The sequence below is a fragment of the Poecile atricapillus genome, chromosome 2 (genome assembly GCF_030490865.1).
Source record: "Poecile atricapillus isolate bPoeAtr1 chromosome 2, bPoeAtr1.hap1, whole genome shotgun sequence".
Taxonomy (NCBI): Eukaryota; Metazoa; Chordata; class Aves; order Passeriformes; family Paridae; genus Poecile; species Poecile atricapillus.
The window spans coordinates 134,389,716-134,416,666 of record NC_081250.1 but is presented as its reverse complement, the minus strand read 5'-3'; the positions used below and the strand labels follow the sequence as shown (position 1 = coordinate 134,416,666).

Sequence of the window (26,951 nt, the reverse complement as noted above, 5' to 3'; positions counted from 1 at the left end):
CTTTATTAAATGTTATGGTGTTTCCTTTTGTTCGTACTTGAAGTAGTTTTATTGACATATGGATATTGCTGCACATGATTTGTAAAGACATTGCTCCTTTGATAGTAAAAAGAGATTAGTTAATCATAGAGTTTATCAGGTTGGAAGGGAGCCATGAGGAATATAAAGTCTAATTCCTTGCTTCTTGAAGGGCATCTAAAGCTAAACCTAAGACCTGTGGCTGAGCATTGTCCTGATGCCCCTTGAAATCTGACAGTTGGGTGCCATAACTTGGGGACCTTTGTTCCAGGAACTGACTACTCTACCAGTGAAGAAAAGAGGATAGAAGCATTCTGATCACTTCACTAGAGAGGGTTAAAGCTTTTTTTTTTTACCAAAAAGGAAGTGTGGGAAAACTGCAGTTAATTAATTTGCAATTTATATCACTGTTCTGTACATAACAGCATGTTTCTTCTCTTGTAGGCTAGTTCATACCAGGATTACATACCCTTCAATCTTTTACAATAATATAAGCATTACTCGTGGTGCTTTTTATATTTAGCCCATGGACTTGGGCTGGTTTGTTTCTTGGTTTTTATGAAATTTGTTGTTGGGCTGGTTTTTTTGCTCTCATTTCAGCTGGACAGGCTCACAGGAATGACTTTATATTCTTTGCCAATTAAATTTCAATTAAATTAGCAAAACTTCATCATGCGAATTTTTTATTTCAGATTATAATAGTGTGATGTACTTTCATTTACATATATATATAATCAGTGTCTTGTGTATTCTGAAATTTCTTTTCTCTTTGAAAGATCATTTGAAACTCATTTGTCAAGGGTTGAGGCTGAACTGTTAAGAAGAGAAGCTCCTCCATCCTATGGACAATTAATTGCCCAGGGTTTAATTCCACCAGTTGAAGATTTCCCTGTTTGTTCCCCAAATCAGGTAAGATTTCAAAATAGCAGGCAGACGCCTTAAATTTTAAGGAGACTGAAATAAAGATATTTTAACTTTTTTTCCTTTTCCTCTACAGCATTTCATTTTTCTCCTTTCAAGTTAATAGTGTTATACAAATGATTAGCCCTTGAACAGAATCATTATATGGTAACACCACAGTTTCTTTTGCAGGCTTTCTTTTGTTGATAATGCCAGTAATGCACACTATAAAAACCCCTCTTGCATGAAAAGTAGTAGATTGGTAGATCTAATTGTATGTTCTGTATTACTGTTGTGAAAGTAGGGATTGCAAGATGGCACTTTGTGATTTGGGAACGAAGACCTAAACTTCTAATGCAGAATGGTTGTTCACATGCGCAGTGTGTAGGTGCATTCATGCCTGCTGTGCATAATAAGATGGAGAAGGACAGGGTATAATATAAAATTATCATGAATGAGTAACAAAGCAAAAGCTAGTAAATGGCAGTTAATAGTTTCTAGTCATCCAGATTCAGAGGTGGATGATTAGTGCATTTCTTACTTGGCTGATAAATTAATTTCTGTCAAAAAACTTTTTAAGTACTTAAAAATGTCTTAAAATGTATAAAGATATTTTGGATTGCAAAATTAGCACTGAGGTTCATTAATGAGTTTAATAAATGTCTGTAGTGAACACTAGAACCCCTTGTTCCTTTTCAGTGGGTTAGTGTGGATATAATAAAGATCAGTATGTTTCTGTTTCAAACCAATTCTGTACATTTACAAATTTGGCATGCTGTCCTCCTTTCCAAAAAAATTAACCTTCACCAGTTTATGATGGCTCTATGTTCACAAGTCTCTTGAGGTAGGGTTAGCTCAAGAGAGTCTCTGTAGACAATGCAGTTGTCATGCCCAGATGTGTAAATCCTCTAGTACAAGTAACCTGGGACAAACCAGCGTTTCCTGCAGATGCCTGCCCTGTGTGGGACACTTCAAGTTTGGTGTACATGAACATGTGTACGAACAATTACAATTTTTAGAAAAACTTAGCTTGCTCAGACCCTTTTTTCATCTTGAAATCCCATAAAGATGATGTAAAGATCTTGGATTTTACTAAAATGAAATCTCCTCATAGAGAGGACAGTTCTGAAAAATCCATTCATGTAGTGGCTGCAGTCAGAGACTGGTACTGGAGCTTTTAAAAATCTGTATTTACTGAAATTTTCTTTACTCTTTAGTTTACTTAAATTGAATTAAACACTATTTCTTTGGATACATTTTAAGTTCATTTCAGAATAGATTGGAATTATATGGCAAACTTTTGTAATTAAACGTAATAAAATGTTGTTGCTTCATAGTATTTCTATGTAATCATGATTTCACACTGCATAAAATATTGATGCATATACAATAGAACAGTGAGAGTATTACTGAATTCCCATTATGAATACCAGTATTTCAAATAAGACTTGTGGCCTTGAAGACTGAAGTAACTATACTGAGCAATTAACTAGCATAGAAATAAGAAATAGTAGTGAGCAGGCTAATAAAAGAAAATAAAATTACATCAAATGTAATGAAAATGTCATTCTAGAACATTCATGCTTCCATGATAAAAGCTTTACTCATATTTAACCAATGAAGTTGCATTGTTTAAAACCTTTGTTTTTCAGAGGAGACAACATTAGTAAAAAATCAAGGCAATGTAAATTCTATAAATTATAAAACTTGATTTTTAATATGCTGAAGTGTTGGGGGAAGGGAGTCAGTATTAAATGAAGGTGTGTTAAAATTTGTTTTCAGCAAAATACTAATTTCAAGATGGCAAATCTGTGTAGGGCTGAAGATAGTTATTCAAGACTTGCTAGAAGTCTCAAGCTATAGGAAGGAACGTTGGATGCTCTAATTTCAGTGTAGTGCTTTCTGCCTAACACTGATTCATGCCCTCAGAGCTGGATTTTTAAAGTTGACTAGCAGTCTCTTCAGCAGCTTTTGAAAGTAAGGCTGCTGTACACACTTTCTGGAAGACTTTAACAAATCCTAAACTTTCTGAGATGTGTTTCTATGTGCTGGACTCTAAAATTCACAGTGACTACTTTTTTGGTAAGACTGTTTATAATAGATTTTGTATGCCTGCTCTGCTGGCTCTGTGGTTGTACTTTCCTTCAATCAGTGTTCCATATCCAGACTACAGTGCCTTGCTTTTCACACTGGCTTTATTTAGAGATCCTTGATTAGGGCAGAAATATATCTTGTATAGAAGTTATTGCCTTTGCATAGTTATTTCCACTTAATTTGCCTGTTTATAATGTTTTTTCTTCTAGAGCATCTAGACTTTTGTCATGCCCACTTTTTTTTTAATAGCCTATTGCTACATATACCAGATCCTTATTAAGAAAGGAATAACATTTTCTAATATTTAAGATTCTACTTTTAACTTCTTTAAATGCTGTTTTGCACAACAGTTATAATTTTTCCTTTGGTAGAACAGCACCAGCTGACTGTCAATGTTTGATTGTTGTTTTTCTTCTCATTTAGGCTTCAGTTCTGGAAAACCTGAGGCTGGCAGTACGATCTCAGCTTGGATTTACCTCAATCAGACTTCCTATTGCTGGCAGATCAAGTAACATTTGGAATCGAATTTTTAATTTTGCGAGGTCACGTCATTCTGGATCGTTGGCATTGGTGTCGGCAGATGGAGATGATGTTGCCAGCCAAAGTACTAGTAGAGAAGCTGAAAGAAATAATACTCACAGAAGTTTGTTTTCAGTTGAATCTGATGATACAGACACAGAAAATGAAAGAAGAGACACAGCTGGAGCAGTTGGTGGTGTTGCTGCCACCTTGCCTCAAAAAGTCCCTCCTGCAACAGCAATAGAAGCCACAGTGGGAGCGTGTGGGAGTTCCTCTGCTCAGAGCAGCAGTAGCAGTACCACGGATGGTGGCAGAGAAGTGACAAGTGTAGAGCCCCCAAGCACAAGTCCCGCACGCCACCAGCTCTCGAGCGCACTAAGCCGTATGACTCAAGGCTTACGCTGGGTACGCTTTACTTTAGGGAGATCAAGCTCAGTGAATCAGAACCAAAGTCCTTTGAGACAGCTTGATAATGGGGTAAGTGGAAGAGAAGAGGATGATGATGTTGAAATGTTAATTCCAGTCTCTGATGTAGCATCAGACTTTGACATGAATGACTGTTCAAGACCTCTACTTGATCTCAGCTCAGATCAAGGACCAGGGCTTAGACAGCCTTACAGTGCAACACATCACAGTGTAAGGTCATGCAGTCGAGATGGCCCCTGTGAGAGCTGTGGCATCGTGCACACTGCCCAGATACCCGACACTTGCTTAGAGGCAACAGTGAAAAATGAAACTAGTGACGATGAGGCATTATTACTCTGCTAGGTACGGATTGTTTAGGAAAGATTGTGTACAAGTTGGAGCAATATCTGTCATTGTTTTGTACTTCACAGTTAAAATTAGTTTTTAGTTTTAAAAAATCCAGGACAACATTATGTTAAAGCTATTTTAGCCTGTGTGGTTGATTAAACTTTTCTTATACTGGATGACATTATGGAACTATAAGAGTGAACATTTTAATGGCTCTGAATACACAATATGTGTATCCAGTATAATCTGATTACTCTTTAAACTGAAGTTTTCCCCATTAGTTTCAAATTTAGTTTATCCTGGTACTCTAGTTCAAACCTGAAACATGGCTGCTCAAGACTTACTGGCTGCCTGTTTAACCCCATATTAACAGGTGAATTTGTACAGAATTATTTTCCTTTAGGAATTGACTCTGTTGTATTATTGCCAACATACTTGTAACTTAGTATACTAAATACTGGTAAGGATTGTTAATGTAAAATATGTACTTTTCTTTGAGTTTATTCAACACTTTGTCTGAATATTCTTGAATTTCATCATAATGTGAACTTATTAAAGGGAGGAGAAATTCTCTCCAGTAGCATTCTTTTTCTTTCAGAAGTACAAAATGCAATGATATATGAAATTTAGGCATAATAGATAAACTGATGGCAAAAGCTTTTTTAGCACTGACTTTCCTAAACTGCAATCTAATATGGTACAAGCCAAATAGTATGTAAAATCCCCAGTCATTAGTCTTTTTGATTTGAAGTAAAAAAGGGCCGAAGATATTACAACGTGTTAGTTCTTTATATATCCGATATGTACAAATACACTACAGAATAAGTTCCAACTGGTAATAGATCTTTCCCTAATACTGTAGGGTATAAAGCTTGTTTGGACTCAAGGGATTTGCACTAAAATCATATTAAGGTCTCTAATGAGCTTAGTGCACAAGCACTATCACTTTAAGTACTATTATTGTCTAATATCGCAATGGCTATATATTTCCATGGCTCTTTTCTTGGGGTGTTGCATTTTTGTTGCAATTGAATTTGCTTTACTAATTCCCTATTTATTCATTGTATTTAAAAACTGGTTTACTCGGTCACAGACTGGTTGTTTAAAAAAAACCAAAAGAAAACCCTTTTAGTGTATTTTTTTATGATATTACATGTTTTGGAGCAAAACAAATCAGTGAGGAAAAAAGCTCATAACTTCCAATTTTGTGATAAGCAGGTTAATACGTGGCTACTAGTGTGACAACAAGAAACTACACCTTTTAAAAACAAAACTGTCAACTACTGTTTTATTTATTCTTTGCCAGTCTGTTTTTAGTAGGCTTAAAGATCCAGTATGAAATGTATTTGTGTGTGATTGTATGCTATTTATTAAATTTTAAATACTTTGTTGAATGTCATTTTAAAGCATGTTTAAAGTCTTGTGCATTTCTGTCGTGTTATGCTGTCGGGCAGAACTGACTAAAATTTTAATATGTATCAAAATTAAATTGAATTTTCGTTATGTTTTTGAGGTACTTTTAAAGATAAATCCAAGGTCTGTCTGGCTTTTTATTTTTTTTTTTAAATCCTCATCTCTGAAGTACAAATCACGTGCAGAGGAACAAACAATTGAATATATTCCAAAGTGTATATATCTTCTCCCTCTTCTCTTCATTCACAGACACTGGGATGAGAAAAATAAACTATTTTACCATCTGGTTGATTTTTTCATGAGAGTTAGCAGGTAAATTCTGAGTTCAGGATGCAATTATGTAGATTTGTGCTTTTGAGGAACCTTATGTGCAATACAGTTGTAAAAGATTTTGTTATAATGACCCATGCGGTTTCAAGTTTCAGAACAGATCACATCACACTGGTACCAGATCAGGTACAAGTTGGCCCATAATTACACATACTCAAGTAAAAGTCATCAATGGCCATTTTTATTCACATTGAATAATATCTAAATCTGTGGGTAACCTTTAGTCTGATTTCAGTAGTGTTGCTTATAGAGCAGGCAGCTTTGCAATAGGAACATGGTAACACACCCTGAAGTACATGTGAACAATACGTCCTGGTATAAAATGCTGGGTTTTTAAACCTTCCTAAAGTGGTTGTGGAAATGCTTGTCCCTGAGGCAGATAAATTTTAAAGAAAGAGTCTTCACAGAATACCTTCAGTGTTAAACACACACAGTGATCTAAATTCGTTCCATTAGATGCCCCAAATAACATGTACCTATGGACTGACTCCATATTGCAGATGTAAAAAGAACACAATGTTTATTTTATTTTAAAGGACAAATGTTACACATTTAACTGAGAAGTTGGATTTGATTGATAATTTGGAAAATTGTAAATAAAATTCATATTTGTATGAGGTGAATTCGTTGCAGTGATTTTTATTTTCTTAGTGGTGTTAAAGGGAGTGATTGATTTTGCTTTTGAGAAATGTATGAGTGATTGGTTGCGTTTGTTTAGTTTGGTTTTATTGGTTACTGCCCTGTTTCTTCTTATGCTGGAGAGCTTGAATTAGTGTTTTTTTTAATTGATTCTTAATTTAGCTGTGCTACAATACCAGGGCAGTTTGAAGAAAATAATTATTTACTGTGGAATTATCTTGTTTTGTGTAATAAATCACTTTCATCTACAAGCCTTGAAGAATCTAGGTTATTGTGAGGCAAGTTTTCTCCTCATGTAAAGTTATTTAAACATGTAAAGAGTTTGTCATTGTTCTTTTTCACATACCACTCTTTTTTTGTCATTTGATTTGCACTGAAACATTAAGGGGGAGGTGGGGCTGACTGAGCTGCAGATGGTGCAAGGGCTTTACTTTTGTTTCCAAAGCAAAGTTCATTTTCAGTACAAGTTCAGCAAGTATTGCTGATAACTCTTCTTTAATAACAGGCTGCTGGAGTGGATGCTGGAATTAGTTACTTTATTATGTGTTCCATTTTCCATCCAAATGCCAAAGCGTGAACTTGTGCCAAAGCTTGGATTCAGTCCAGGGAAATCAAGTTCAGGTTGGGACACAAATACTGTTTTAATTATGTATTAAATACTCACTGCAGATGAAATCATGGTTTTTCCTGTTGGGATGACGTTTTGCTTCCTTTCTGAAAAAGTTTTATTCTCCTACGTACATCTCCAGATATTGAACTGTGACAGTTGTCCTGGGGAAGTGCTGTACATTTCCCATAAACCTTGCTTTAAGTCAAACATTTTAATCTTCCTGCAGTTGTGATGAAGCTATTTGTGAAGTGTTTTGTAAGTTCGTATCTCTATTCTTCCTCCCTTGTGAGTTTCTGAAAATAAGCAGTTGATAACTGAATTCCTCCAGGACATCAGCTACAGCTCCAGTGCCCAAAATGTGGTGTGTTCTGAAAGGACAAGGGAGAAGTCTTGTACATAGTGGTAAAGTACGTAGAGGTAAGCAGATTGAGAGTTGAAACTCTTCCCCTTCTATCCTCCACTGTGATTTCATTGTTGTAGTTAGCTTTTCCTTCATCCAGGTAAATTAAAGTCAATAATTATTGGACTTGATACAGAGAACTTTTAAAGCACAACATTCATGTCAATATGTCTAGCTGAGGTTTCTGTTCATATGTAGTACCCACTAGCTGGTGAGTAGTAACTTGGGGGAAGAGAATGGAGTATTCACTAAACTGAAGCATTATCTGATAATTCAGGTGGACAAGACTCCCCATGTCATCAGGGGAGGAAATAAGAGACGTCGCTCTGAGCAGTGTCAGTGATTCCTAACCACATTTTGAGAAAGGGCATTTACTGTAAACACAATTTAGCTAATCTTTATGAATATTCAGGCACAAATTAGTGTATGTGATATTTTTACATGCACAGTAAATCTAGCAGAAGAGTTTAGCTTCCAGCATTAATTTCTCCTTGTGACAAAGTCGCATCCTGTTATTAAAGAACCAAAGAAAAGACTCAAATGCAAGTGAAGTTTTTCAGGTTGAATCCTGTATGCTGCCTGTGTAGGAGAGAAATGGGTAGAAAACACAGGAAGTGAAAAAAAGATTAAAAGATGTGTCACTGGATTTTGAATTTGAATTTTGGAAAAGTTGTAATAAAGCAGAGTAGAAACTCTAAAGGAATATAGATGTATTACATTGCACAAAGTATTTTTTTTTTTTTTGAGACAATCAGTTGCAGTTGACCTTCCCAAAAATAAACCATAATGTGTAGGACATGTCAAATCAAGAATATATAAGAGAAAGAAAGAAGGAGTTATAGTTCAGTGTGGACTTCCTAACAAATAATAATGGTTTCTTATGCAAAATGTAAAGGAGAAAGAAAAAACTTATTTTAAGGAATAAGGACATGATCCCTGAAATAAGCATACATTGTGTATTATCTAAGAGAGGCAGGTGTCTGGATTCAGAGCAGAAATCTCAGATTTCATCACAACATTGTTGACTTGTGGTATTACAGAGGTTTAGTGGAATTGCATTTGTACCTTTGCAATGAAATAATCATGCATCTGAAGGTATGCCAATAGAAATTAAGAAACAGGTTTATCTACTTCTCCAGATGTATAAAATTGAAGAAAAACAACTGGTAAAATGTACTGGTTTAAATCTGTTGTCTTTCCTGTGGTTAGTTCAGAACCACTTTGAACAGCCACAGTTGGAGGAAGTAGGTCTGGTCCACCAGAGGAAAACCAGGAACAATATACAGGATATTGAGGATAATTTCTTCAGTGGCATGCCAAGGAACAGAGATGTTCAATTTTGCTTTCTCTCACCTACTCTGTTGGCCAGCATTTATATAATTCTGTGTTCCTTCAATAGATGTAGAGTTTGAGAATCAGAGAAAATACAACTAATATTTTGCTTTTTTAGATAATACATTAGTAAAAATAAGAGTTTCCAAAGATAGCTAATCACTGTGCTTTTGTGGTTGTGTTTCTTGGAGTTTGAAAAAAATCCAAAGAACTTCATTTCTTTGACTGAGATTATACACTGGGAAGTAACTGACAGGTGTGATGACTTTCTTTTCCCAGAGCATTGTGAGACTTAGAACTTCAATGCCTGAGTTGAACTGTCTCACACTTATTTTGAAAGTGGACATTTTATTGGACCCTTATTGCACCAATGAACAGTGAAAAGAGCAAAGAGCATAGTATGAGGGTTTCTTAATTGCTCCTCTGCTGGATTCCTGCTCATTCTTTTTTCTTTATTGGTTGTACTGTCTGTGGTTCACCATTTGTTTTGATTGAAAAGAGAAGGCACTTAGCCTTATGAAAATGAGTGAACAGTCACTACTTACTGTTGCTCTAAAAAGTAGGATGGTGTTCAGCACACACACACCTTTGGCTGCCTTCCTTTGTGTCACATGTGTGGGACCCAAGGCTGGGTGCTAATGGGCTGCATCTCTGCTGATGTATTTGGGGAAAGACTGGCACTAGCATCTTGGTTGTAGCCCAGTACATAGGAGAGCGTATTTATAATAGTTCAGGTGATGTGGAGCTAGGGGATGAATTCCTTTCTTAATGTGCTTTGTTTTATTACAGAAAACCATGGGGCATGCTTGCTAGTTTTGGAAAGCTTTTACAACTGAAGAAAGCTTTAGAGATTAGGTTTTGAAACCTTAGCACTTGTTTGTGTCTGAAAATCCATCTCATGAAAGCAGCCAGCAGACTCTTCTGAAAACTTGTGAGGTTTTGACAAGGACACCTGACTGGTCTCACAATTGTGAAGACTTTACAGGTGCAATTACGTTTAGACCGTCTGGTTTTATTGAATGAGTATTAAATTCCCACTGCAGAGGAGTGTGAAAGTAAATCCCAGGTGAACAGACATAATGGATTTTTTATAGGAGTTGCAAGGAAATGCCTATAGAGTATTCAGTTCTTCCGACTTTCTGAATATAGGAAAAGATAACCATTCATTCCTTTCTGCAAATCCAGAGTACACCTCAGATTGACACATTTTTGTACAAATTCTCCAAAACCTAGTGCCTTATCCATCATTACTGAAAGTTGCTAGTACTGTTTTTGTTAATTTTCTCAAGTAAATGTGCTTCATGATCCAGTCTTTCTTCCTTATAGGTGAGTTGTCAAACATAAATAATATTCCTAATCGCACCTCTTCATTAGCTGAGCTTTCTTCCTGCTGCTCATTATCAATAGTTTCCTTCAAAAAATGTCTCTATTTGTTCAAAAACCTATTTGTCTGCTGCTCCTGCATTTTGAGATACATTTCAGCTTCAACTTTAATATGAGGGTTAAAGAGTCCTGGAGTTAAGAAAAAGCTGAAGACTGTGTGATAATAAAAGAGCTTGACAGCACTAGGGTCTGGTAAAAAGAATGTGAAAATGGAAGCAAAGGGAAGATAAGGTGTGATAATTAAAGAAGAAGTTAAAAATTAATAGTATTTTATATGGGGACATAGTACTTAAAGGTTCCAGGATGAAGTGGGTGAGAGTATGTGTGTCTCAGAAGCCTTTAAACTGATTGTGTCTGCATTATAATGACTTTTATGAGATGTCCTCAAGGTCTGCTGGATGTTCCAAACTTCAGTCCTCTGTTTCTTGCAAACTTTTTCCTAAATTTGCTAAATTATTTTCATTTAGTAAATCAAAGATATGGATTGTATTTCAGGGTTGTTCAAATGGAATCAGTTAATCATTAGGCTACTGAGAAACCTCTTATGATTGCACTTCTCTGATAGCTACACTAAACAAGGCACTTCATTTTTAGATTTCTAGGATTATTTGCTTTTCTAGACAAAACAGAAGCATTAGCATGTGATTCAACTTCAGATTCGTGAGCTTGGGTCACAATGCAATGGGTCTCAAATCCTTGAGCTACTGTGTAGCATTTTAGGATCAGTAAATGCTTCCTAACAGGAAACCTCTGCAGGATTGTGGTTTAAGCCCAGCTGGTATTCGATCGCTGCACAGCCGCTCACTCAATCGATTTGGAAGGGTAATAGTGTGAAAACTCATGGGTTTGTGATAATGACAGTTTAAAAGGTAAAGCAAAAGCTGCACTTGTGAGCAAAGCTAAGCAAAGGAATTCATCCATCACTTCCCAGGGGCAGGTAGATGTTCCGCCATCTCCAGGAAAGCAGGGCTCCACCATCCACTGACGAAGACTTGGGAAGACAAATGCTTTATATACCAAATGTCCCTCTCCTTCCTTCTTCTTTCCTCAGCTTTATGCGCTGAGCAGACCCAATATGGCCTGGGGTATCCCTGAGGTCAGTTGGGGTCAGTCATCCTGGCTTTGTCCCCTTCCAGCTTCCTGTGCACCTGCAGCCTCCTCCCTGGTGGGGCAGTATGAGACACAGAAAAGCCCTTGATGAAGTGCAAGTGCTGCTCAGCAGTAATGAGAACTTTCCTCTGTTACCAACACTGCTTTCAGCGCAGATGCAAAACACAGAGCAATACCAGGTACTATGGCAGAGTTTAACTCTCTTCCAGCCCAGACCATTACAACAGCGCAGAGTCAAACATTGATTGCAGAGCAAAGATTTGTTTTAAACTCTGCAAAGAGGAGGATAAAAAAGTAAAATGTTTTGTGGATAAGTAAATACTACTGAGTCAATTAGGAGCCAGAAGCCCTGTTGTAACAGTAGTAGATATTCAGTGATCACTAAGAATGCAGGGCCAGTTGTCTTCTCTCAGTGTTTTAAGTATTTTTTCTGTTCCACCAGTGGTATTTCAGGCTATTTTTTCTAGGGACAGCTGAGCTGTGAAATAGTAAATATTTACCATGTATAAATATATGGTAATATACATATTTTATATATATACATATTACATGTATGTATATATATAAACAATATATATGTTTAATATATACATAAATGCAACTGATGTGAGATTATCTTTTTGGTCCAAGTGGATTAAATAAAAGGGCTGCTTAGACAGAATCCTGTTGTATACCAATATATTATTTAATGTGTTCAAAACCACCTGTGGGATAAATTCAGTTTTCCTAGGCACAGCATTGTAGGATGTTATGTTGCTGGTTTGTGGGCAGCTCTGCAATTCTGAGCTGGGCATGAAGTTACAGATAGGAAGGTTTAGGCATGTAAGAGTATGATCCACAAAATCTAAATTATCCAGGAGGAAATCAGAGGGGAAATAGAATTCAAGCCTGTTCTTGTTCATAAACAGATATAAAGAGGATTTTGAGCATGAAGCTACTCTTCATGCATTTATGTATCAAAGTTGTATCAGCTCTTTCCAGTGCAACACGCAAAAAGGGAACTGGATATCCCTGTGCTCCCTAGAGTCTACTGTGGTTTGGCTGATCTGCCTTCAAATCTTCCTTTGCCCAGTTTGGTGGAAGGATTTGAGCAGAAACAGTTTATGACTGCCCCTAGTCTGAGTGTCCTCAGAGATGATTATCTAGGTCTGTCACACAGAAACTCCTTTCACAGAAAATACTGAGTAATCATTGGCCAGGGAGAAATTACAAGAAAGTGACTGTTTGAGGTTGACAGTTTAGGTACTTGAGTGGTACTGAAACTCCAGGGTAAAGTCCCTTTGCCAATAAATAGTGCAAAATCTGTTGATGCTGTTCTGTATCATTAAATACCCTTTGGGTTGGGCATAGGAACTTGACTGCCATACCCCACATGACTGCATGTGATAAAATGAACCTCTGACTTTGAGGACCCTATCCTCACTTAACAAAGGTCACTTAGTTTATACAAAGTGAAAGTGCTTTTCCAAATGGATTTTGACCTGTTCTGTTGTGTGCAGTTATGAGTCCCAGTGGGTCTCTGTCCTGTTGCACAAAGGTGAGGTGTAAGACAATATACTTTGGGATGAGCAGATAGAAAGGCAAATGTATGGTGATGCTCTCCTACCCATCATGAAGGAACAAAGGTCACATGCTGATGGGAAGGTGAGTTTTTTTCCATATCTTGTGTTCTTTGTCTGAATGGCTTTTTTTATGTGTGCCCCCTCTCACAGCCCTCGGAGACAATGTTCTATCCTGCTAAATCATCACCACTGAACTGGAAGAGGTGAGAGGATGAAGATGCAAGTGCTCAGCAGATTTAGGGACACGCTTGAGCAGTGTCACATCACTGCTGAGTATGCAAATCCAGGGTTATGGCAGGAGAAAAGTGGGAAAATGCCATAGAAACTTGTGCCTCTGAGAGGGTACAGAGAAGGTCTTTCCTCTTCTGCTCCAAACTTAAAGCTCATCATTTTACTTTCCCACTTCTTTTTCCAGGTCTATATTCTGAAACACACAAGCCACATCCTGCCAAGGTCACACCAGCTTTGTGTGAAACCCACCACAGAAGCTCCTGACTTTCCCCTGGCCCTCAGGAAGGGCTCCCCTGGGGCAGGAGATGAGGGGCCAGCACAGTGGGGGCTGCAGCTGGGGCTGGCAGTGGTGTGTCCAGGCACAGCAGAGCCGTGGGGCAGATGGAGCAGGGCATCAGATCTGAAATGGGATTTTCAGGTGGGGTTGGCACACACACCCCAGCTTCCCCCTCAGGCCAGAGTGCTGTCCATGTAGTGTCAGTGCAGGGGCATAGGGGAGCTGTGTTTGGATCCTGAGGGTGGTGTGTCCCAAATCCTTTGAGAAACAGCTTGGGAGCAGTGTGGACGCCACCATCTGCACTGAGAAGGGTGCAACACTTGGATCACCAGAGCACTGCACTCTGCCTTTCCCTCTGCACAGGCTGGACCCACAGGCTCCCCAGACACAGCTGCAGGAAGCTCAGGTCACCCCTGGGCTCTGTGGCTTCCTCTGTGGAGAGCTCAGGTCACCCTTTGTTTCCTCGTATGTGGCTGCAAAGAGCTTAGTTTGCTTTTGGGCATCGCAAGATGATAAAATAACCACATTTTCAAAGCAGCAAGTTTCAAACCCCCAGGTGCAGCGGGCAGGCAGGAGCGAGTGCCATGAGAACACCCCAGGCCCCCTGAAAGCCTGGCTCGCTTTGTCCAGGCAGAGTCCGGAGCAGAAAGGGCCCAACGCCAGCGCTCTGCTCCCATCTGTGTCACGGGGTACACGGGAGGTGGAGCTGCCTGGGGACAGGGGGCAGTTCCTCCAGTGTCTGTTTAAAGAGCATGGTGTGGTGTGTGTTTAGGGCCATTTGGAGATAGCTGCTGCTCTGGGAGGAGGGGGCAGTGAAGTACTCTGAGGCAAGAGCAACTCTGAGCTGAGGCCTCACTCTCACCTGCTGACATGCCACCCCAAACCCAGGCTCGGCAGAGACTTTTGATCAAAGGGGGAAAAGTTGTGAATGATGATGTCTCTGTGGTGGCTGATGTGTACGTGGAAGATGGAGTGGTGCAGCAGATGGGACCAAACCTTAACCCAGAGCCCTCGACTGGACTTGTTGTGCTGGATGCGACCAACAAGCTGGTGATGCCTGGGGGCATTGATACTCACACACACATGGAGTTCCCTTTTATGGGCAGCAGGTCAAAAGATGACTTCTATACTGGAACCAAGGTGGGTGCACATGTGCACAACTCTGTGTGCATCTGGGCTTTCTCAGAGAGGGATGTCTGCTGGCCATCCAGTATTACTTCTGAAAGAGGGAATAGAGTGTGAATCTAGCACGGCCAATTGTTCCTGTCTCTTTGGCTGGGACATTGTCATAAAGCAGTTGGAGTACTCAGAGATCCACCCTCAACCAGTATGTGATTTGGGTTCCTTCAGAAACTGTTGTGATTGCGAGGGTCAAGTGGGGCAGGCATTTCCCCTGGCTGTCAGCATGCTGACTACGACCTGCTGTGGTACATGCATCAAGCTTCGTACTTTTCTGAGCAAAGGTTAACTAAAGCAACAGTTCAATTCCCCAGTGCTGTTTGAGCACTTCTGTGGTAATCTGATCTTTCTCCTCTGTTAGCATGAGGGAATGCAGGCTTTTCTTCTGTCTTTTACTTTGGTGCTTACTGTGTCTCTCAGTGAAAGTCCACTTCAAATACACTTTATAAAACTACCTAATTTCTCTGAGTTTTACACTAGGAGTGGGATTTTTTCAGCTTTTTTGCCAATCTTATTATATTCCCTGCATATGAATAGTGTATCAATTATTCATATTAACAATATCATGCATTATGTCCATACAGTTTCCATAAACAAAATTTTCAAGGCACTTTTCTAAGAGCTTCATTGTGCAGACTGAAATCCTTTGTTCACAGAAAGGATCACATTGCCCTACTTGGCTTGTCTGCTAGCCATCACCTTCACAGAGACTGTTATACCCAGCTCCTCTCACAGGAGAGCTGGGATTTACTAAAAAGCAGAAAATAAGTTTTTAAGGTTTTCTGAGTAACTCTGAGGTACTTATAGGACTGGGATGCTGCAAAACAGAGGCTGTGTTCACAAGACAGAATGTCCAGATAGTCACTTCAGTGCCTACAAGAAGATTCTAGATCCAGTTTAGCAATCAGATGTCAAAAAGTTAGATATTGTGGATATTCTTAAACCAGGTCAAAGTGTGGAAAGTGTTCAAACCTATTCACTGAAGGTCATCATCTGACAAATATTTTGGCAAGAAATTCAGGGAGACAGAGTTGTATTCCAAGTATTGCAAAATATGCTACAATGATTAGCTAAGATTTACCCATTCAGTTGAGTAAGTAAAGGCACCTCTCTTTACAGACAGAGGGGGGGGAAAGATGTAAGGAATAAAAAGAGACTTCAAGTGAAGTTGTGGTACCCATGATTTTTTTTTTTTTTTTTTTTTTATTGAAGCATATTAATTTTCTGTACATCCTGTTTAACAAATAAGTCAATGAGTCTTGTTGAAAAATACTTGACAATTTGAACAACTTTTCCTGGAGAAAATGTTTTGCTCAATTCATTAGAGATTTACAAATACTTGTGTCACTCTCCAAACATCTCTTTTTTTGCATAATATACTGACATATTTACAATTATTCTTAAAGAAAGAGACTAATTGTTGTAGAAAAAGGAAGAAAGGAAGAGTAATATAGCATGAGGGACCTGGACAGGCTGGATAAATGGACTGAGTCCAAAAATAAAAGGTTTAACAAGCCCAAGTGCCATGTCCTGCACTTTGGCCACAATAATCCCCTGCAGCATTACAGTCTGGGGACAGAGTGGCTGGACAGTGCCCAGGCAGAAGGGGACCTGGGGGTGCTGGTTGACAACAGGCTGAATGTGAGCCAGCCTGTACCCAGGTGGCCAAGAAGGCCAATGGCATCTTGGCCAGTATCAGCAATAGTGTGGCCAGCAGGAGCAGGGCAGCGATTGTGCCCCTGTATTGGGCACTGGTGAGGCCACACCTTGAGTGCTGTGTCCAGTTCTGGGCCCCTCAATTGAGGAAGGACACTGAGATGCTCAAATGCACACAGAGGAGGCAACAAGGCTGGTGAAAGGCCTGGAACACAAACCCTACGAGGAGCAGCTGAGGGAGCTGGGGTTGTTTAGCCTGGAGGAGGAGCAGGGAGACCTCATCTCAACAACTCCCTGGAAGGAGGGTGCAGCCAGGTGGGGCTTGCCCTCCCAGGCAACCAGCCACAGGACAAGAGAACACAGTCCTAAGCTGTGCCAGGGGAAGTTTAGGCTGGACATTAGGAAAGAATTCTTTACAGAACTAGTGATTGTACATGAAAATAAGCTTCTCCTTCAGTGTGAGAATTTCACTTGGGTTCTCCTGAACATGGCTTTTGAGAACACTTTTCTCAAAGCAAATGAAATCAATCTCCATAATAATTTTTTGAGTCTGGACTTTTCTCAGGGGAGCTCCTCAATGGCTTTTGACTTTCACTGTATCCAGATTAATTGATGTAAGGGAGTTGGAGAGGGGTGGGAGGAAATTTGCATTTTTTCTTATTGCTTAATACTAACTTTCTTCTTTTCAGGCAGCTATAGCAGGAGGAACCACTATGATCATCGACTTTGCCATCCCTCAGAAAGGTTGTTCTCTTACTAAAGCTTTTGATACATGGAAAAGTTGGGCGGACCCTAAAGTCTGCTGTGATTATTCATTGCACGTGGCAGTTACATGGTGGAGCAACAAGGTAGACTACGAGAGCTGACTTAAATTCCATACATTTGTACCACACCTGCTTTGAATTAGTATATGCTAAATATAACTTGCTGGATAGTGTTTTTGTGATTAAAAACAACATTTGAAGTAGCCCCCACCCTTCTGAGAGTATATGTATTTGAAGTCTAGAGATAGCCTGTATCTCTGGATAAAACTGTAAAAGGTAGGGATTGTGCAAGACCAAGACCAGGCAGGTGCAGGGGGAAAGAGATGTTTACAATCATTTTGTCTTTTGTTGCTTGAACACTTGATATTTTATGCTTCTGATGAGTGTTGGTGGTTTTGGTTGTTTTTTATTTTTATAAGGGTATACATGTAAAATACAGAACTTGACTTCATTTGTAGAGGAAGACTTCTTTTCCTGGGTGACTGCAGTAATACCCCTTAAAGTAAGGCAGGACTGGAGCCAATAGTACATTGAATGTGAAATAATCTAAAAAACCTTTTGTGAATTTACATATGGGAGAATCACCTTTGCTGGGTGAATGTTTGCTGATAGCCTGAAAGCTTTACTGATAAATCAGTTTTTCAGGTGCTTGCTATCTATCAGAATGAGATCCAGGTTTCACAAGACGACTTTGGATTCTCAGAGAGTTATGCACCAGTACACAGATATATTAAGTAAATTCCTATTTTATATATGAGTATTTCTAATATTTAAATTCTAAAATATATACACCAAAGCCTTCACTCTGCAAACAACACATCTTTGGTTTTCTGTGTACTGAATGGTAAAATTGGCTGACCACAACCTCTAACTTAAGGCAAAGACATGAAATAAATTCTCCAATGAAATTTGAGCAATGTGCATTTGAAGCCTCAGCAGACAATAGTGGAATTGTACTGACAAATCCAATAAAACTAGGAAGGTGTAAATCAATGAAACGTTCTAGTTTATATTAAGAATGTAACTGTTTTTAAAGGCCAAGATCAATAGAAATAGAATGGTTGGGCACTTTGTAGCTGTAAAAGGCCTGGGTAAAGAACACTGTTATTTCATGCCCACCTGATCAGCTCTCACCTCATCAGGATTTGAAGTATTAATTAAAAGCATAAAATCTTTACAATGCCTTCGGTTAGTGGTAGTAAATAGTGAAGAGGATAAATGGCATGTCTCTATATTTGTTCTAGAGCAGGGCCTTTTGTCAGGTATTTATTAACTCCCACTCAAGATGTGCTCCCATCCTTCCTCTGCATAACTAAAAAAGATTTCCTTGATTTTTTTTATATATCTTACCCTTCCTGGGCAGACCCAGACAGATTATTAGAGAGAAGATGAAAAATAATATTTTACTTTTTGAAAGAAATTAATCCCATGGAAATTGTAATAGCATTACAGATACATGTCAATTACTATAACCATCATTTTACTGGGAAAGGAGAGCCAAAGTTATGTAATATTATGTTTCTAGGTAGCCAGTCATGCAAGTAGTCTTAAGACTAAAAGATGTGTCTTTCTTTCTTTCTCTGTGATGTAATGTTTTTCTGGGCTTCATAGGTTCTAGCAGAAGCAGAAAATCCTAACAAGTAGTGAACACAAAAAAAAAAAAAAGAAAAAAAAAGAAAATAGTAGGCCTGCACTTAGCATTTTGGAGCTGTTTTGTTTGATGACAAAATGCTTCAAAAGGCTGTGTGTGCTGTTTAGAGTCAGGACAAAGCTCTAAAAGATGAAATCTTTTCTGTCACTCTGTTGTTTGCTAGAAGCCCATTGAAATCCAGTTTTGAAAATCAGTTTTGCACAAATGTCCACATTGTTTGAGTTGGACACATTGACTGTAATATTAGAATGGGTGTTTTCAGCATCTGGGGGTTTATTTGAAATAAAATTCTGCCTCATTACCTTTTGTAAAAAAGCATCCCCCCCTGCAATTAGCTTATGCTTCCAATATTTGCACTGCAGTGCTAATCTTTTATATACTTTGAGAATCAATTTGATACAAGAGTAGTCTAAGTCAATCTTTAAATATGTTACTTGGGCTATTTGTACTGAACATATGTTTGATGGGTGAGTAAATACCCTTCACGCTTAAAATTTCTTTATACAAAATTATTAACATGTAAAATATAATTGCTGTATTTTTCAGGTGAAGCAAGAAATGGAAAGTCTTGTTCAAAACAAAGGTGTCAACTCCTTCAAGATGTTTATGGCCTACAAAGATATATACATGGTCAATGATGAGGAGCTATATGAAGCTTTTTCCTGCTGTAAGGAACTTGGGGCGGTTGCTCAAGTCCATGCGGAGAATGGGGAACTAATTGCACAGGTGCACATTTGACATTTTGTCCATCAGAGTCAGGAATACAGTTGGTCCTAACCCCAGGTCTCTCCAGACACAGTCAGCTCATGCAACAGAAGCAAATCCAGAAGTGTGGAGAAAGCTTCACTGATTGGGCGTACAAGTCTCACAGTCTAATTAGCATAATTAGCTTCACTTCATACTTGTTACTGCCACCTTGGTACTGTGTGGAGGCACTGAGAGTTCTGAGGCTCTGAGGGTATAACTACACTGGTTGTACTCGACATCAGTGATAACTTCAGTGGTAGAATAGTTTCTTCAGCTATTCCAGGCAACAGTGCTTTGACTCTGCTCCAGGTCCCATAACAGAAATTTATTCATTACTAAATAATCTCAAATCAGCAAATCTTAAATTCCTGGGACAGAGTAGTGACAAAACATTTTGCCTCTCAAAACCTTGGAGTTTTCAGAAGCTCTGGATATGCATCTTTGTGCTTAGGTAAGGATTTTTCCTTTTTTTCTCTCCAATGAGGGTTAGTAATGTCATTGGACATCATTGGCCATGATATTTAAGTGTACATATTGAGAGAGGGGTAGGGTTTTCAAGAGTAGTGATTTAATCCTGCAAGCCAGTGAAGTGTGTTCTCTGAATTTACTTAGGTATTCTGAGATCTAAGTTTATTGAGATATCTTAAATTTCAGATAAAACTACAGTAACTTATTTTGGAAAAAAAAATCAGAACTGCCTAATTATTTTTATTCCTTGAACTGGCTGCAACGGCTATTTCAGAATCCATTTGACTGACAGCATACTCACGACACCATAGAGATGCTTTAACTGACTCTTAGATGCTTTTGTGTGGTCTTCAGGGTGCAAAGAAGATGCTGGCAATGGGAATAACTGGCCCTGAGGGTCATGAACTTTGTCGTCCTGAAGAAGTGGAAGCTGAAGCTACACAGAGAGCAATTACCATAGCAAATGCTGTAAACTGCCCCCTTTATGTAGTCCATGTAATGAGCAAATCTTCAGCAAAGGTGATAAGTAATGCACGAAGAGAAGGTAAAAGACCTAATTCTTTTATGCTTGCACAATGGCACTGGGGGAAGGGTCATGGAAAACCAAACACAGCATTAGTGTCTTACTTTTCATGGGCGCCATAAGCCTCAGATCATGGGTGAATTTAGTGGAGGGGGATGTCTAAATTGTGTGTGTGTGTGTGTGGTGTTGGGCCCAAGGGGAGCAGTGTGGAAGAACAGCAACCAGAATTGAGACTTTCCCTTCTCCCCAGAGCAAATTTTTTTCTCTTTGTACTGTACCTCCAAGGTCAAAGTGATGGCCAGGACAGCATTATTGCATTAAAAATTATGTGACCAGTTCAGGACAAAAAAACTCTACTGTTCTCCTTTCTTGAGTTTGTCTGCAAGACTTTACCAGGTATCTTGATGAGAAATTCCATAACAGAGACCACACCTTATTTTTACAGACAGTGCCATGATGTGACCATGACTCCTATTCACTGGGCACTTAAAAGTCATGGTGAAGATGAATTTCTGAAAGCCTTGATTTTCACTAGTGCAGGTTTTCACTTGCTCAGGTTTGCACTGCAGTATTCAAAAATAATTCTGGTCAGCCAAGAGGGCCTGACTTTCCTGACCATCTGTTAGGTAGACTAGAAGCAGCCTGAAGGGTGTAGTTATTCAGGATATTTTATCTTCTTATCTATAAGCTCATCCAGAGCAGCACATGGAACAACAGCGCTGTGAGGAGACATTATCAAGGTGGAAGGAGCAGGATAGAAGCCCAAGATTTGGAGGACCTAAAATTATCTGTCCTCATTTTCCTTTTACATCTTTTTTACTATGTTTTTACATCTTTTGCACTTACAGCTTGTTTTCACCTGACTTGATATGAATTTCATAGAGACCTTTGTTTCCCTATTTCTTATCTTTAGATAATGCCTACACAGGGGGCATAGATTATTAATATTAAAATGTAGAGTATGAGGTCATGATACATCAAAGCAGTGTGATGTCATTGTGCTAATATAGATGCATCTGTATATGCTCAATATGTATGACCATGACTTCTAGTAAGATTTAATAGTAATTCAAGTTTGTAAAAGAATCTACCAGAATGTGTTTTATTGGCACATCTTTTTGTTCTGTGCTATATTGGATTCCTCCACTAGATGCCAGTGCTGCCAGGAATGTGGATTATATCCATGGCTTGTTTGTACATTCACAGGTGTCCTGTGAACATTAACTACAAGAAGCTATGACAACAGGTGAAATACCCAGATTAAAGATTAAAAACTGGCTGTGGACAAAAAAGAGCTAAGACAGTGTTTTATATTACACTGTTCAAGTGAAGAATTTTATGCTGACAGTAAATACTGTAAAACATTGATTAGGCATGTGTCATAAGAATAGTCTGCAGTGCCAGTTTGATTCCTGAGGATAGATGTATGTTTTTCCAGTATGTACTAATTAAAAATTGGGACAATTGATGCACGTTGATGCAAATTGTATTTTGTAGCTTCCTGGGCTGATGCAGTCAGATTCACCAGTGCTTGCCTTTGTGCACAGCAACATATAACATATCTTCATAATTCAATTGATCTGATTAGACGTATACTGTTTAGCAAAAATAAATCTAAGATTGATTAAGAAATTTCAAGAGATAACTAGAGTACCACAAAGATAGTTACAAGAATTGTTGTTTTTAATAAGATTGATTTGTATAAATTTTGGTAATTGGAAATTCACTATTGTTGGTTAGCAACAGAAATTATTTTCCATTTTTCAGTATAGAGTGGTAATAAAAAGCAAGGAGTTCCAGACAAAAAAAAAAAGAAAAAAAATTCTCAAAGTATTGTATGAATGACATAATGACATAAATAAAACTGAAATATTTTTATGAAAGATTCAATTTTGAAAGGTTAAAAACAACTCTAATGTGAAAGTTGTATAAACTCTTAAATACTGGAATCCTCTCAGGTATTTGAAATATTCACTCTAAAACAGTTTAGTCATCTTTTCAAGACTATTTTTCCATGTATTGACGCTAGCTTCTTGCTATTCACGATTGTGAAATTTTTCATAATTTTTTCATGTTCCTTTCCAAGCACTTAGAATGAAATACACAGTGTGTGTGCATATTCATCCCTGCCCATGTCAGAGGAAGATTGATATCCCTTCCAATTCTGTCACTGACCTCAGACAGGGAAAAAAGGATCTTCAGTGAGTGAAATCTATTTCCTGGTTGACAGTGAGATACCAGAATTGAAGCACTGCTTCTCAAATTCTACAGGATAGTGATTTTCCTAGTCAAAAATGTAAGTCAGAGAACCCAGTTCTTCCTTGTCCCTCATTCAGCTGTACTACATGAGAGCTAATATTACAGGCTGAAGGCCTAATAGAGCTTGCTCAAGACAACAGGCATAATTCTGTTGTCTTCAGTGAGCTATGGCTCAGACCTGGAAGGTTAAAATCAGTCATAGACATTGTAAAAAACCAGTAGTTCTTATTCTAGATTAAGCAAACTTTAAGAGAATGAACTGAGTGAGAGTCATTCCTTCTCTCTTCCATGCCAGAGTTAATCATCTAAGTCTGCTCTGATCTCCAGCAACACCACTTAAGGAAGGAAACCTCCAGATTATAGCAGCATATTTTTCATCTACATCTGTAACAGCTGCTGAATATTCAGCAGCTGAATATTTAACTATATATTAGTGTGCATGACACTCTCATTCCCTAAAGTGGGAAGACAAAAGGGATTCTCTTCCTGCTATAGTGTAAAATTTTTCCTCCAGTGAGAATACAATACAAGACTGTAGAGCTCTGGTGTCAGGCAGCGCAGCTCCTTCTCCTTATTAGGATTATCTGATGTGAATTTACTGGGGAAAATTACTGTGAATTACTGGGGAAAATTAATGTCACCTTGTCACCCATTCCTGCCACCAGAAATGCTTGTGGAGAGACCAAGGCTAATAAATGTGATTTAGTGGTACATGATTTATACTATGTCCCCCTAAAAAATGCTTTCAGTCTAAGCTAAATCTAAGCTAAAGCTGGAGACCATAGAATCACAGAATGGTTTGGGTTGGAAGGGACCTTGAAGATCATCCAGTGTGATGATTAAAGATCGTGTCCCTTTCTGCATTTAATGTGCTGCTACAGCCAGGAAATTGTGACTTTCTGCTGGAGACCTGGAGAGCACAATCTTACTGAAAAAGTAATTTTTTGAAAAAGTCATTTTTTAAAAAAGTTTCACCTTGTTTAAAAAATGCATACAAAAATATGTCCTTGGCCAGATTCTAAGACGCTTACTGAGGCTTACAAGATTGGTTCCTACCAGCAGTCATGGGTTATGTCTCTTAGTGGGAGGAAAGGCATGTCCACTGCTGAGGGAATACAAACTCTCAAGCTGATTCTGAGCACAGGAATGCAACTAAAAATGGCAACGTTTTAGCTGTCTCATGCAGGACAGCTCAGGTCCAGACTGTATATAGCTTAATGGATACAATGCTATCCCTGATTCAATAAACCCTGCCTTGCTGTTCTGCTCCTTTCAGAGCATAGCTTGTGAGTATCTTTGCTCCATATGACCTTAAGTGCTTCTAAAACTTCTACTAGAATAAGAACCTATGGACCAGATTTCCAAATCTATAAATGTTAGTTGGTGTTTTTCAGTACTGCAACTCTTTTTGAGTTCTGGTAGGTGGAAAAAGAAATTGCAATTGAATGCTCTTCTTTTTGATAATCTATTATAAATAGCTCTGGTTAGCCAGCTTGGGTATCTGATAAAAAGGTCACAATATACACAGCTATTTACCAGCTGCTCAGAGGTGTCAGGAAGACCAAACAGCAGAACACTTGGTGGTTCCTTAGTTTTATTGAATGCTGGAACACATAACAATTTGAAAGACGTGATTTATCACTGCATTACTTCACTTTTATGCCTATGGGCAGAAGGCAATAAAGCTAGAAGAACCTTAATACAGAATTTCCTTGTTGCCAGTCGAGCAAAAAGAGCCTCAGCGCAGAATTTCCTTTTTCCTAGGTTTAAAGCAGAATCTTGATATTATTGTATCCTTCAGTCTGGCTAGTCGTGGCCCAAATGAAATGCAAGAAATTGCACATTCAGCAGAACTGTCCAGAAGTAGTCAGTTGAAACTGCAGTGTTCAGACTCAAAATCACTGGAGGGAATGACTTCTACTCCTCCACACTCATGGAAGCAAAGGGAGCAGGTCAGCTCAAACTCTGACTGCAGAAATACTGTAATCAGCTATGGTACATGAGTTAGAATCAGTTCAGCATATCCAACCGGGAGCTTGGAAACTTCTTTTTTCATTTTCATGTTGTAAAACTATGATGATAAAATTATTTTCTTATTATTCTATTCTATTATTCTTCATTTTCTTATTATTCCATGAAGTATTTGTTTTCTTTATTTAAAAATATTCTTTTCCTGCAATTTTAACTTTAATAATAACTTTAATAACTTTAGTAATTTGTAGCTATGTCCTAATGATTCATAGCTCAGGTTTACTTTGGATGAAAGCTTCTTTAGCTTGTTTAAATGCAGTAGGAGAGACACAAACCACACTTCCCTCTCCCTCCCCTTTCTGGTGGCTTTGATCATGAGAAATCTGTCAAAAGACAAATAGGTAAATATGACAGATTAGTTATATATACCAGACCTTCTCTATATGCATCTAGATTGGTGGCAGCCTACGCTCAAATACATTGTTTGGAGTTGGCCAGGGAAGGGCAAGAGTTCCTGCAAGAGTTAGGGAAGACCCTGAACCTGGGTGAATCAGGTTTCATCCTAACTTCATCCATTCTTCTGCTTTTATCCATTTCTTCTTAGGGTTCATCATTCAGCTCTGAATTAAGAAAACACTAATCTGCTCCAATCTCCTCATCAGTGAGTGGTCATATCACTTCCATGCATGGTCTCATAGTCAGTGCTTCTGAGTTCTGAAAATAAGATGCAAAAAACTGTAAATAACTGCCAGTCATGTTTTCAAGTCTAAAAATTATGGTCTCCCCCTGAGCTCAAGTATTAATCTATAACATATGTAGATAAGTGAGACTGAGAACTTAGAATGCTCAGAGCCAAAGCATCAATAACAAGCACATTCAGTATGTCAGAACATGCTGAGGTGGTTGTAGGAAATTAGTAATGCTAACAGGGAGTCCTTAGGCTGTGGACAAAGTTGTATTAGTTGTACTAGGTAGTACTTGGAATAAATGTACAATACAGTGACACCAAAGCAGACCTTGGCACCATGTGGAAATAAAATTGTATGAGGCCTTTTTGCAAATCTAGCACCAAAAATTTCAGGAATGGCACTAGTGCAATGCGAAATGTATTTTGAAAATAATTGAGCTCCTCAGTAGCTACCTATGCCAGCTCAGGAGTTACAATCCAGTAGCTCACAGAAGTAGCAGTCTAATGTACAGAGAGAAATCTGCAAAGCTTTGCTTTTTATATTCCAACAGTACCATGACTGTGTGACTTATGTGCAGAAAGTCAGAGAAAGGTCACAGTCTTGTGTCACCAGGCAATCACCAGCTGTGGCCTTGCTGGGGCAGCACAGTGATGGTTCTAACAAAAACTCTATCTGGAGTGAAATCCAAAAAGCAAAATACCCGCTGTCTGTAGGGATCAGGGGAGGGAGAAGGCTCTTGCTGGGACCCAGGAGAGGCTGCCTTTAACCAGCACCAAGCAGCCTCTGAATGGTTGTGGAAGGTCCCAGCTCATTCTGGCTCTTCAGTGACCACTGCAGTTGGAGGCATTACCAGCTGTCAGCTACAGAACAGCAAAGTGTCTGGACCACTCGCTCAGGGAGTGAGTTTCAAACTTGAAATGTTTGATGAGTTTCAAACACATGTTTCCCAGGAGAAAAAAGTAGTTAAAATATGCTAGCTCTGTCCAAAGGCAAACAGCTATTCTGGGTTGCTGTCCTCTTCTGAGGAAAATAGGATAATGAGCACCAAAGGATAAAAGATTAAAATTTGGGAGATAACTTTTAAAATTAAGTTATTTATAATTTTTGGTTTGGGAAATCTTCCTATACTATCTGGTTTATGTCTCCTGCCATAATTATAGCCTGACAATTAAAAGTACCACCTTGCAAAGTCTGTATGCTGTATATATTAACTTATATATATTTACTTACACTGTTATGTAGTCAGTAATTTCAGAGCACTAAACAGGTGCTACCAAGTATATGAATCTTAAACATAATTAATGCAACTGAGGACTACATTCCTTTTGAAATCTCAATCACATTCCTAGTAAACAATGCATAAAACCCATTATAATATATCTGTCAACAATTTAATTTAAAAACTTGCCCAAGCAATGTTTTTAGGAGGAAATATATTGCAAAATCACTAGCAGAATATTCAAAACAAAGATG

At 38.5% G+C, this 26,951-nt stretch overlaps 2 protein-coding genes across 4 annotated transcripts in view; both read left to right on the top strand.

Annotated features, from left to right (window-relative positions):
* Positions 1–6,650, top strand: part of LRP12 (LDL receptor related protein 12) — a 50,436-nt gene extending 43,786 nt beyond the window's left edge. For both annotated transcript variants that reach the window (XM_058831789.1, XM_058831788.1), the window contains 2 exons: positions 795–927; positions 3,436–6,650. In XM_058831789.1, coding sequence (XP_058687772.1) covers positions 795–927; positions 3,436–4,299 — 997 coding nt within the window. In that variant the 3' untranslated portion in view covers positions 4,300–6,650. The remainder of the gene's footprint in view (positions 1–794; positions 928–3,435) is intronic.
* Positions 6,651–14,323: 7,673 nt separating this feature from the next.
* The window catches only part of DPYS (dihydropyrimidinase), a 30,178-nt gene continuing 17,550 nt past the window's right edge, over positions 14,324–26,951 (top strand). For both annotated transcript variants that reach the window (XM_058833192.1, XM_058833194.1), the window contains exons 1-4: positions 14,324–14,711; positions 17,096–17,254; positions 19,368–19,547; positions 20,391–20,580. In XM_058833192.1, the coding sequence (XP_058689175.1) occupies positions 14,442–14,711; positions 17,096–17,254; positions 19,368–19,547; positions 20,391–20,580 (799 nt within the window). In that variant the 5' untranslated portion in view covers positions 14,324–14,441. The remainder of the gene's footprint in view (positions 14,712–17,095; positions 17,255–19,367; positions 19,548–20,390; positions 20,581–26,951) is intronic.